This window comes from Antrostomus carolinensis, unplaced genomic scaffold, assembly GCF_000700745.2.
Source record: "Antrostomus carolinensis isolate BGI_N321 unplaced genomic scaffold, ASM70074v2 scaffold11716, whole genome shotgun sequence".
In the NCBI taxonomy this organism is placed as follows: Eukaryota; Metazoa; Chordata; class Aves; order Caprimulgiformes; family Caprimulgidae; genus Antrostomus; species Antrostomus carolinensis.
Window position 1 is genome coordinate 5,063 of NW_010322567.1, and position 13,352 is coordinate 18,414.

The following is a 13,352-nucleotide window of genomic DNA, read 5'->3' on the forward strand; positions in this document are numbered from 1 at the left end:
AAGCAGCACCCGGAACAGAAAATGAAGAGGGCGTGATTTGACGTGACACGAGCCCTAGGGTGATGCACTGTTCGATCCATTTCTAGCCAAACACTTAATCTAATAACAGCAGGATATTTAATCAGGTATTTTTCCCATTCTTCAGACCAAGCCTGCATACTAAAAAATCGTTTATGCTGCTACCTTTAAATTTAGCAATGCCACATTACACCATACGGGGCCAATCTCTATGACCTAATCCGACTGCCTGGGTAAGGAGAGTGAAACACTTTGCAACGTGAAGTGCTTTCACTTCCATAAATGAAAGATGTTGATATAAATATGGAATAACCACCAACACCACCCTGACCTCCTGATTTTCCCTTCTGATGAAGTCAAAATGATTTCTGAGCCTTGCACCACTTTCTACTAACCAAAAACAGCGTTGGCTGATGCTTCCCATTGGGACATGTACGTGAGCATCTTCATTTATGGAATTTTATTGCAGTCAGACTCCAGAAGGTACAACAGACATTGAACTGTGATGAAAGCCACCTATCAACAAAAGGGATAAACTTCTCTCTTAGGTAAGGAATTTTTCTTAATTTAATATGAATTTGTTAAGCGTCTTTCTCTCCGGTGTGTACTGGAAAATCTGATAACCCATGAAACAGCCTGATAAATAGAACAGCACATGGAAACATCCAGCTGGTGCATTGATCAGAACAGAACGAGCAGGCAATCCAGACAACAGCCTGAAACACCTCCCTTAATCCCTGAAACACCCCCAAACCTGCTCCCCTTCCTTCTCCTCCCCACACGCAGACAGGCAACACACAGCCACGTAGCTACTTGTGTCCTACCAACAGAGTCACTGGAATAATTAAATCATTATTGCTATATAACTAGAATCCTTGGTGGGTCAAATAAACTGCATTGAAAACGCTGAAATTGTTAACTTTATTTGCTTTTAAAGTCCTGCTTAATTCTGAATGTGAAGAATATCTGCAGGACTTTAGAACCTGTGCAAAAACCTGTTATCTATGAATGATGTTGTATGGTGGAAACACCCTGGTCTCCTTGAATGCTGAAAATCTGAACGCTAGCATGTGGAAGAACAAGGAACAGCACTGCTTGTCTGGCTACAACTCGCTTTGCAGGAACTCAGAATAAATCAGGTACACTCCAAACCCTTCACTTAGCCTATGTATAAAGAAATGGCTTTTAAAGCAACTATTTCAAATATTATTGCACCTTCAAAAATAATACTATATGGGCTTGAAAAACAAGGGGAAACAAACGTTAATTTAACATGTTAAAACAAGGGGAAAATCACTCTGGAGGCAGAAAAACTCTTCAGTACCAGGCCAGGCAATGCACACACAGACATCAAAACAGAAACTCAAAATAACCATGATTCCTACTTAAAATCAGAAGACAAACCAAAACCTTCTAAGTTACCTAAAATTCATATTTATTCAGCCATCTATTTTAAATAAGGCTTATAATCCACAGCATCACTCTCTATTTACCTGCCCAAATGTTCACTAAGTTTAGGGTTAACTCTTGAGACTCTGGTGAGTCACTGGAACCGACCTTCAGGTTTGTGTTAAGCAGGAGACGTGCTCAGGATGAGCGACTACGTCCCACGCTTTGCATTCCTCCAGCCCGTGTTAAAGGCAAGACTGTCTAAGGAACCCGAGATGGGACCTCACTGTTTGCTCCCTCTTTGTGCATTTGTGAGAACAGCAACAATAAACCTAGATCTTCTGGAGAAAAAAAAAAAAGTGAAAAAAGGAGAGCTCATCCAACACACTGTGTTATTCTTGACAGTTTCCACAGGCACAAATGTATCAAGCAAGTGAGAAACAAAACCACCAGGACAACCAGAACAACCATGCTTTATGCTAAAATCAGTAACAGCCTTACCCTTAAGTCCTACAGTTAGCACCATTTTAAAACCTGAACACTCTGAGAAAGCAATTGTACATTCTTTTAAAAAAGGAAGTTACGTGGAATACGGACACAAGCGCGTTTGGGAGGAGGATGGGACGGGTTCATTTGTGAGTATTTATTTTATATCATGCTACGAAAGCTGCTGTGGCATCGTCCAATGTGTTACTCTTGTAATTTTTCCTTGCACTATGATTGAAAATGCACAGCAGACTAGCAAGATTAAGTCATTGAATCTAGCACTCATTTACCTGCAAAAAGAAAATACAAGGGAAGTTAAAAATGTAGTTTCTCTTCAGAGGATCAAAAAAACTCTGTTAAGAGGCAATAAATTTGCCTTGTAAATTTCTTTAGTTGCTAATTACCAACCCAGCCCTCCTACCAGTATGTGGGTAACAAAGGAGAGTGTACAGGCAACATCCTATGGCATTGATTATTTACAAACCTTGAGATACAGAAACAAGGCAGCCCTTTAGTTACTGTTCATTAAAAAAACCCAAAATAATAAATTCTGAAGCACTGGCATTTTCTTAATGTGAAGACACAACCAGACCACTATCAGCAAACTGTCCAGTCACACAACACACTCACACCTCTCTCACCCCAAGCACAGTAAACTTCATGTTTCATAGTAGGCAGCAGGAAGAGAGAGAAGCTCTAGAAAGTGAAAGGGTTGGATATACAGCAAATTTTCTAACCACACCCCAGGCATGTACAGTACTCTCTAAAACTCACTGCCCTGAACCGGGTGCTGTCTAAACCCCGCTGGCAACAACCTTCCTGTGCCTTCTGCCCGTGTCACTCCAGTAACAAAGGCCAATTCCTGGAGGAAAAGAAAACAAATCTTTCCTCATTTCAATCCCAGCTTCACCACATTCCTCCCACTTTTCCAACTGGAGAAAATGCAGCTTGCTGTCTCCCCCAGCAGGGTTTTTATTCAAGCAGATGAAGCTCCATCTTTGCACCAGGCCTGTAAAGTCTTGTTTTTCATCAAAGTGCAGTCAAACCAAAATTGCATCGACAGTACATCATCCCAGCAGAGTCCAGCCAGGTATCGGAGATGGGGTCGTACTTCTGTACAGTGTTCAGGTAGGATGACCCTGAATGACCTCCAACCACATAAAGGTAGTTATCAATCACAGCTGCACCAACCCCTATGGGAAAGGGGAAGAAAAGGTTAAATCATCACCACGTGTGGATGTAGGAAGTAGGACACCCTCCTCTCTCCAGCCTGAGGGCTGCACAGACAAGTTCTCACAGCCCCTCCTTCTCTGGCCCATCATAAAGAAAATGGGTGTAAATGAAGAATCTCTCTCTGTTCACATCTTACACTCCATTTTTTCCTCTTCTCATGCCCTTTCCTATGACACAGCTCTGCTCTTCTGTCCCAACACTCCTCGTCACGGAGACAGGAGAGAGGAGGTACTGCTGAGTCTCAACATAAAATAAAGTACAACAGAACAGTAACCACAGAATTGCTGAAACTCGCTGAAAATTAATGAAAAACTAGAAAGTAGAGTAGAAATATTACTTCATACAGCTCAGTATTAATGAACTGGACTGTAATTAAAACTAGAGAAATAACTATTGATTCTTCCACAGAGCTGAGAGAGTGATCATTCACAGATGGAGTGCAATGCTCTGCAGACAAGCCACTGCCACTTTACTGCAGCTTCTATCGGGTCAAGTGGCACTTTATTTGTGGAAGAGTATCCCAGAGTTTTCCATATCCCTACCTGTTCTGGGTTCCTTCATGGGTCGACACACAGTCCACTGATTTTGGTGAGGATCGTATCTCTCGATGCTCGACAAGTGAGACACACCATTGTGTCCCCCCACCACGAAAATGAAGCCCAGCATGACACCCACACCAAAGTTTATCCGCTTATCGGCCATCGAAGCCACCGTCTCCCAGGAGTTCTTACTCGGATCGTAGCGCTCCATGCTGCAAAGGCAAACAAACAGCTTGTGAGGCTGGGACCTCAGTGACATCTGAATTGCACTCCACAAGAAATCCACCTTTGTCAGAAGCAAATCGAGTTCTGCCAACCAATATCACCACACACAGGAATAATGCAACACAAAACTGGGGGAGGGTTTAGAGGGGAAGGGTGTGAGGAGAGGCTGAAGGCACTTGGTTTGTTCAGCCTGGAGAAGAGGAGACTGAGAGGAGATCTCCTGGGGGTCTAGAACTTCCTCCCAAGGGGCAGAGGAGGGGCAGGCACTGATCTCTTCTCTCTGGCCACCAACAAATGCCAGGAGCAGAGGACATGGCAGGAAGATGTGGCAGGGGAGGGTGAGGTTGGCCATGAGGAAAAGGTTCTTGAGGCAGAGGGTGGTGGAGCACTGGAACAGGCTCCCCAGGGAGGTGCTGATGGCACCAAGCCTGACAAGATTCCAGCAGCATTTGGCCAAGGCCCTCAGGGACATGGTGTGAATGTTGGGATTGTCCTGTGCAGGGACACGAGTTGGACTCATGACCCCTGTGGGTCCCTTCCAGCTCACAGCATTCAATGATTCCATGACAGAGTGCATGAGCTGATGGGAAATTCTGTGGCGTGGTTGCTTTGTACGACCCAGTGGTACCACACAAGAAACTAAAACCAGTGTTATCACCTCAGAAGCATCAGTCACATCCCAGTGTCCTGTGACAACATAAAGCTGGTGTAACTGGAGGTTCTCAGACTGTTGCCAAAAAGCAGTTTTAAGGTATTTCACCCTGACACAGCAGCTGCAGTTCAGCTGCTTCTCTGACGTCCTCGTGCCACTACCCTGGATCTTCAGGTTACGTATTGAAACAAAGCAAGGTTTTTCAAAGCTGGTTTCAGCAGGGAAAGCTCTTCCAAGGATCATGGCTGCTATTTATAAAAAAGCAAGTCATGAAGAACTGAACACAGTGCAGATCTGAAGCGTATCTATTTGGGTAACAAAAACTTCCTCAAGGCTTGCCTGAAAATAACAGACAGAGAGAGAAAAAGAAATGTGGAGAGCACATCCCTCAGGAAAAGCAGGAAAGAGGTTGCTGATCAAACCCTAAGGATAGAAGAGGCCTTCGGGATAAAATGGAAATGAATTATCATCATCATTATTATATTTTTAATCACTGGAGCTGTACAGATGGTCAGAACTATTAACACACTCATGGTGTGTAGCTGTTCCCTGTCCAAACTGCAGCTTCAGTAGCATGAGGGGACAGAAAAGAGAGGAAGAGAAAAATCAGAAGCACTGCAGAGTTGGAAAAAAAGGTTCTTAATTACCCAGCAGTCGGCCTTCTTTAATGCTGGTGTTTGTGTGAGTCGAGTGACTGCATGGCATGGCATGTTACTCACACCCTTGAATAATTAATACAACCAAAATTACTCAATAAAAAGCAAATTAAATTTAAAAAGGCAAATCATGAAATATCATATCCTGGTAACTCCACAGGAGCTGCTGGTGATTCCTTCCTGACTGAGGAAGGGAGAAGTGGCTGTTGCAGAGCGTGGCTACAGCAGAACTGTGACGTTGTTCAGAGCTTTCCCCTGAAAGGCACCAGCCTGACAAAGACATTTCCTGAAAGGCCCCGAGTGACCACACAGGAGGAGAGCACAGCTTCATCATTCCAGGTCAGATTCCCACCGGAAAAAACTCCAGAGTCAACAGAAAACTTTTAGAGATGGCTTGCTTGCCTATTAAATATTTAAACCCACTGTTACAACTCATAATTTCAAATGTAAAAAATGAGAATAATTTCACATTAAGTTTCATAAAAAAACCTAACAGTTTAAGTTATTGGTTTGTATTTCAATAATTAAAAAAATTGTGGCATTTCCCCAGGTGAAAACCAGTTAGCTATACTCTCCTATCTGGAAATCAATCCTTTGCTTCACAAAGTGTTCTACATGAAAATGTATCAAGTATAAAAAGTACAATTAATGACTAGGTCAGACAGTGTCCCAGGTTGTCCAGAGAAGTTGTGGCTGCTCCTCCCTGGAAGTGTCCACGGCCAGGTTGGATGAGGCTTTGAGCAACCTGGTCTAGTGGAAGGTGTCCCTGCTGCTGGCAGGGGGGTTGGAACTGGATGAGTTTTAAGGTCCCTTCCAACCCAAACCAGTCTGGGATTCTCTGATTGTGGTACTTCACTGTTAAACAATCAGTGGATCCCTTCCTACAAGCAAGACTTCCATTTTCAGTCTTTATTCAGCTATTTAGACTTGCAGTTTATTCATGTGCTTCCTGAAGGGACATACAGCTGATTTGTTCCTATTTTAATGAAGAAAAGTGAGTACAAATTATTTCTCTGCATAACTAAACATCCCTGTCCATCCACACAGAGCATGCTGGTACCAGAAAACCTCCTTGTGAAGGTAAGGTCTGAAGCAAGCCCACTTCAACCCAACACCCATCATCCCGAACTTCATTATTAAGGCTAAATTCAGATTCCAGCTGAGGTATCTTATTTATTTTGTGTCTATTCAGTATGTAAAAAATCCTCCTCATTTCAAACCAGTGTTTTAAACGTTAAGCTAACCACACATCCTCATACTGTGCAGGCCTGAGCTAGAAGGATTCACACAGCACCAACATAGAGCTGAGCAAGCTGCTCCCAAGGGCTCGGTCACGGAGGTGCAGCACCGAGACACAGACACACATACACTCCCTTCCTGATCTGCTGAGTTAACCAGCTCGGGTGCCTACAAGGTCAGGTGTTTTGCACCACCTTGCTTAGTGATACACAGATATGTCTTTGTGTTTACCATTTTCCCTTCTTAAGCATTAAAAAAACCCCCAAACCAACCAAACAAACCCCAAACAAATGAGGTCTGAGCTGGAAGATGTAAAGCTAAGTTAAAATAAAGATTTCCCAGATGATTTATCAGGCTGATACCACAGAACAAGGATTAATGAGGCCCATTGTGGATTACCAGGATATCTGTGCTGGAGAAAAACAAACAAACAATTTGCTGAAGCGTGTCCAGAGAAGGGCAACGGAGCTGGGGAAGGGTCTGGAGCACAAGTGTGCTGAGTTCCTGGCTGAGGGAACTGGGGGTGTTGAGCCTGGAGAAAAGGAGGCTGAGGGAAGACCTTCTGGCTCTGTCCAAGTCCCTTGGAGGAGGGTGGAGAGAGGTGGGGGGGGGTCTGTTCAACCAAGGAACAAGGGACAGGACAAGAGGAAATGGGCTCCAGTTGTGGCCAGGGCAGTTGAGATGGGATGTGAGGAAGAATTTCTTTGCTGAAAGGGTTCTGAGGCATTGGAAGGGGTTGCCCAGGGCAGTGGTGGAGTCCCCATCCCTGGAGGCGTTCAAAAAACGTGTAGCCATGACACTTCAGGACATGGTTTAGAGGCCTTGGTGGTGCTGGGTTGATGGTTGGACTTGATGATCTTAAAGGTCTTTTCTAACCTTAAAGATTCCACGATTATATGACCTTAGAACAATTATTAATTGGCTGCCAAGCAGAAGCTCAACAGCAAGTTTTGCCGATTTCAAGCTTACGACACCAAGCCCCACCCATGCAAAGCACTCACCTGTTCATATGGGCAGGACCATAGCCACCGATGGCGTAGATCATCCCGTCCAGGACAGCTGCGGCAAAACAGCTTCTGGTTTTGTTCATTGGGGCCACCAGCTGCCATTCCTTCACCTTAGGGATGTATTTCTCCACAGTCCGTAGGTAAGACTGCCCATCGTAGCCACCCAGGGCGTAGAGCTCTCCTGCCAGCACCACCACCCCCAGAGTACTGCGGCTCTCAAACATCCTCTCAAGAGATGTCCAGGTGTTGGTGTCGGGGTCCCAGCACTCCACGGAACTCTCGTGCTTTCGGTAGCTGATGCCTTGGCACACGTGGGTTGCAATCCCTCCTACAACGTATATCTTCTGGTCGAGGACACATATTCCAAACTCATAGCGGGGAATGCTCAGAGGGGCCAGGCCGATCCAGGAGTCGTTCTGGGGAAAGTACATCTCAACGCTGAAACACAAAAACAGCAGATGATGTCAGCAAACCAAACTCTCTGCAGCTCTGTGAAGTGCAAATGAGCATCGGGGAGCACAGTCTGAAGATAAATTCTTATGTCCCATCTGAGGTTTGCTGTTTCTTCCAAGTGTAGGGCCAAACCAAATGCTGTTTGCTGTCCTGAAAACACAGGACCTGGCAGCGCGCAGCGAGGCAGCGACACGGCAAGTAGCCACGGCACCAAGTCACAGACCTGAAACACAGCTGGGGAGGGACTGTTCATAAGGGCAGGGAGTGACAGAACAAGGGGAAATGGGTTTAAGCTGAAAGAGGGGAGGTTTAGATTAGATATTAGGAAGAAGTTCTTCACTGTGAGGGTGGTGAGACAGTGTCCCAGGTTGGCCAGAGAAGCTGTGGCTGCTCCTCCCTGGAAGTGTTGAAGGCCAGGCTGGATGAGGCTTTGAGCAACCTGGTCTAGTGGAAGGTGTCCCTGCTGATGGCAGGGGGGTTGGAACTGGATGAGCTTTAAGGTCTCTTCCAACCCAAACCAGTCTGGGATTCTGTGATGGATTTTGAAAGCACAAACCAGGCAGAATACAGAGAAGTCAGGAGAGGATCGTGGATAACGCGAGGGAAGACAATGCAGCGTGGATGCCACGGCAGCTGTTGGAGGCTGTGACTGGGGTAAGCTAAAAATACAAACCAAAGGGATAAGAATTGTGAACTGGGGGAAAAAAAAAAAAGTCAGAACAGCCACAGAGATGGGAAAGGGAGAAAAGGAGAATTAGAGAGGGGGAAGCACATGTCTATATGTACACATAAAAACATACCTTTAGAAAGTGTAATTTGTAGTTTTATAAATACAGCTTTTACTTGCACTGTATAATTTAAACAAAATGTCAAAGTAGAACAAAGGAATCTGAAAAATCTGTTTTCCAAATACAGCTTATTTGCATTTTCTTTTAATTATACCTGGTGTTAAAACACACATGGTGGTTTCACTAAAAAACAGGACAATACGGTGGGTCCAGCCTGTCATGTAAAACTGTAGTCAAGCTGCCTAAGTAGTTAATAAATTACTGAAATGATTGAAAAGCATATCTAGTGCATGAGAAATATGATCTGTTCAAAACAGGCACAGGAAAAGGAAGCCACTGGAGAGCTGGCAGAGAGAAGCAGGGACTGTGCAAACGCCAGAGCGGCTCTTGAGAGCAGCAGCCTGGTTAGAAAGAGCAGTACTACAGATACTCCAGGTAATTCTGTTATCAGGAAACAGCAGCTCACTAAATGAAACACCTTCCTGTGAGTATGGATGAAAAGCAGAACGAAAAAAAGTGGAATTCAGGTTTCCTACTTCACAATTTTAATTGTAACAGGAATTGTTTGTTTAATCAGTCTGTGACTTTTTTTTTTGTACGCCAAGAGCAATTGTTTAAACTTAAGTATTAACTGAAACAACAGTTTAGGGAAGACTAATATGAGTAATAAATTAAGGAAAAACAAATTTTTATATGTATTAAAACATGGTTAAGAGTAGTAAAGAGCATTTCTGTTTAAAAAAAATCAAAATAATCTAAACTATGTTTGAATGTAGTATTTTTACTCACTGAAGAAACTGTGAGAGAAACAGAGCTGAAGGCTATCAGAGGATGACCTCACTCACTCAAACAGATTCTTTATATTAAGCACAAAACTCCCTTTATTTTTTAAAACTATAAACCCAACAATTGCCAGTCCCAACGTCTAGTTTATCATCAATCCCAATTAAGGAGGCTGAGGGGAGACCTTGTGGCTCTGTCCAAGTCCCTTGGAGGAGGGTGGAGAGAGGTGGGGGTGGGTCTGTTCAACCAAGGCCCAAGGGACAGGACAAGAGGAAATGGGCTCCAGTTGTGCCCAGGGCAGTTGAGATGGGATGTGAGGAAGAATTTCTTTGCTGAAAGGGTTCTGAGGCATTGGAAGGGGTTGCCCAGGGCAGTGGTGGAGTCCCCATCCCTGGAGGGATTGAAGAGTTGTGTAGACATAGTGCTGAGGGACATGGGTTAGTCATAGGGGACTGGTCAGTGTTGGGTTCATGGTTGGACTCGATGACCTTAAAGGGCTTTTCCAATCCAGGAAATTCTGGGACTGGGAAAATTATCTTTAAATAACTTCAACAACATCTCTAAACACAGGGAAAAAGAACACACAGATCTTCCCAGGTTCTGAAGCATCTGTATAGATATGCAAGCATGGAACTGTCACAGGAGAGAACATCACCCCTGAATGTGTCTGCAGAAGCAGCTGGGTTACTCTGCCTTACCAGGCACACCTGCTGAGCTGATCAGGGTGTGCTCAGCACCCCAGCACTGCACCTGGCTGTGTAAGTAGCTCCACACATGCAGAGCCACACACAGCTTCACTGCCACTGCTGGAAACGTCAACACAACATCAGAAGCAAACCCAGCAGCACCTGTGTGGGGAGCAAAGCTCATTTTCTCTCCATTGCATTGCTCTGCACAGATGATTCACCTCAGCAACGTGCTCCAGTAACTGGAGAGGAGGCTCATTTTGAAACCAGGTAAAGACAGAGAGGCTCTTACCTGCTCCTGCCAGCACAGCTACGGATTCCTACTCAGCAGCAGAGATTAAAGTCATGATTACACTACGATCAAGAACGTGACACTGCTAAGAATTACCTCTTCACTCTTCTCTGATTCAGTCTATTTAATTCCAAGGATTCCTGAGTTATCAGGAAGCATATTTGTCATGTATTAGATTAAATTTTATAATCTGATTGTCTGGAATAATAACAGATTAGGGAAAAGTTGTATAAAATGGAAAGGCCTGAGCTGACAAAGCAGCATGCTTTAGCACACAAAGTAGCATCCAGACTTTTATTAACCACTTTCATCAACCCAATTCTCAATTAACAGAATTAAAGCGATAAGATTTTAATAGCTACTTGTGTTGCTACAAACAAAACCCCGTAACACTGAAGATTACTCATGAAATCAAAAAGGATTTTGAATTCAGTGCTTGTCCTTGTTAAAAAAAAAAGACAAAACAAAACCAAAGCTGCTTAATAGTTCTTAGGGAGAAAAGCAGCAACCAGAGTCCTGCAAACCAGAGCTGGGGTGAGCTCTGACCCCGGGCAATCAAACAGCAGGAACATCACCCCGCTCAGGCCACCACAACAACTTCACCAGCACTCGATGATGCGAGGGCTGGAGCACCTCTCCTATGAAGACAGGCTGAGAGAGTTGGGGCTGTTCAGCCTGGAGAAGAGAAGGCTCCAGGGAGACCTTCTAGTGGCCCCCCAGTAACTGAAGGGGCTCCAGGAAGGCTGGGGAAGGACTTTTCCTAAGGGCAGTTAATGACAAAACAAGGGGAAATGGGTTTAAGCTGAAAGAGGGGAGGTTTAGATGAGATACTAGGAAGAAGTTCTTCACTGTGAGGGTGGTCAGACACTGGAACAGGTTGCCCAAGGAAGTTGTGGCTGCTCCTCCTTGGAAGTGTTGAAGGCCAGGCTGGATGAGGCTTTGAGCAACCTGGTCTAGTGGAAGGTGTCCCTGCTGATGGCAGGGGGGTTGGGACTGGATGAGCTTTAAGGTCCCTTCCAACCCAAACCAGTCTGGGATTCTATGACTCACCTTTCCAAACAGGCAAACAGCCCGGCTTTGCCTCCCACCGCACACAGAACTTTAGGGGCGCAGCGAGGGCGCGTCATCAGCATGGTCTGGTGAGAAAGTCTGTGCTCAGGCATGAAGTGGTACTTCAGAGCCTCGTTGAGGAGGTGTTTGCAGGTATGGTCGTCACGGATGAGGTGGTTCGCTTCGTATAGCCTGGTGAGGAACTTGACGCTGAGCAGCGGCAGGCGGACGCAGTGCAGGAGCTGCGCCAGGTACTTCTGCCGCTCCTGCACGTCGTACTTGATCCAGGACTCCAGGGCGTAGAACACGGCTTCCTCTGTCACCACGTTCAAGCAGTCGTTGGAAACGATTTCATCCAACTCGGAATGCGTGAGCTCAAAGAACTCTTCTGTCTGACAAACATCTTCAAAGTTCTGGCAGATGTACTTGTTGGCAGCCAAGTAGAGGTCGTGGCAGCCGTAGGTCTCGGCAAAGCGGGAAATGCCGATGCAGTTGCCGGGATCAAGCTGGCTTTCCAGGAACTCACAGCACTCCTTCACGATCAGCTTGATCTGGAGGAGATTGGCAGCTGGGAGAAGCGACTCGACGGTGTCTTGTGAGATGAACACGGTCCCCGTGTAGGCGTAGTCCACGATGGCCTGCAGGGCTGCCTCGTCCACGCACTGGAACTCCACCTCCGAGTTCCGATGCAGTTGCCGGGATCAAGCTGGCTTTCCAGGAACTCACAGCACTCCTTCACGATCAGCTTGATCTGGAGGAGATTGGCAGCTGGGAGAAGCGACTCGACGGTGTCTTGTGAGATGAACACGGTCCCCGTGTAGGCGTAGTCCACGATGGCCTGCAGGGCTGCCTCGTCCACGCACTGGAACTCCACCTCCGAGTTCTCCTTCTCGGAAAGGTTCCCGGTGAACATGGCTTTGAAGTAGGGGCTGATGCTGGCGAGCACGGCTTTGTGGGCGTGGATCTTGACATCGCCCACGCGGAGGATAATGTCACAGAGCTCGTGGTGCTGCCGGAGGAGGTTCAAGCCTTGCAGGAGCTGCTCGGAGTGCAGGTGGGTTAAGTTGGCAAGCGTGTAGGATGGAGACGACTGGTCCATCTGCCACAAACAGGATTTTACACACGTTACTCAGGGCTTCCTTGCAGCAGTTTAATTACTCATGTTACTAATTACTCATGTCACCCAGGCACGCCACATACAACGTTTAAAAATCACCTTTCCGTTTTTGCTTTTACCTTAATTAGGTTGATCACTTTCCAATTTGCTTTTTCAATCCGTACGGGCTATGCCTTTTTCATGCAAGGTAAACCCAGGACAATCAAAGGTTTATTAATAATCTGTGCTGTATTAATCTCTGACTTACAAAAAAAACCCAAACCAACAATTACCAACTTTTACTTTTTGGTTCTGGAGTGAAATGCACATTATCTGACGTGCTGAATACATGACAGGATTCTTCATCAGGTATTTGAGAGAGCTGAACAGTGACTGAAAAAATAAACACAGGTAAAGAAAAACCAGAATTGGCTTATTTGAGATGAAGCTTTAGAAGTTCTTGAACTCCTTCCTGCTCCTCGCCCTGCAGCCAAGCCCTGCTGCACTTCCCCTCCGAGCAGGGCGGCCAGCAGCACCCCACCAGCCAGCAGGGACCAGCTCTGCGCTCCCTCTCCTCGCTGGGAACTGCACAGTCCCTCCCTCTGCACAAAGAGGCAAAAAAGAGCCACAGAATCAGTGGGGCCCTGGGACGCAGGAAAAGAGAGTGCTGGAGCACGGGCTGCTGTGCTCTGAACGGGCAGAGGAACACAGGAGAACGGGGAGATCCTCACCTCAACTCACTGAGCCACTTCCACCGTGA

The 13,352-nt window shown here is 45.8% G+C and overlaps 1 protein-coding gene across 1 annotated transcript; it reads right to left on the minus strand.

Moving 5' to 3' along the window:
- Positions 1 to 2,803: 2,803 nt before the first annotated feature.
- KLHL28 (kelch like family member 28) lies at positions 2,804 to 12,598 on the minus strand. The gene is made up of 5 exons (XM_010170277.2): positions 12,371 to 12,598; positions 11,497 to 12,170; positions 7,439 to 7,882; positions 3,669 to 3,877; positions 2,804 to 3,086 (listed from the first exon to the last, which is right to left on the minus strand). Exons 1-5 carry the CDS (start codon positions 12,593 to 12,595, stop codon positions 2,923 to 2,925), a joined length of 1,716 nt encoding a protein of 571 aa, XP_010168579.1. The 5' UTR covers positions 12,596 to 12,598; the 3' UTR covers positions 2,804 to 2,922.
- Positions 12,599 to 13,352: the final 754 nt, after the last annotated feature.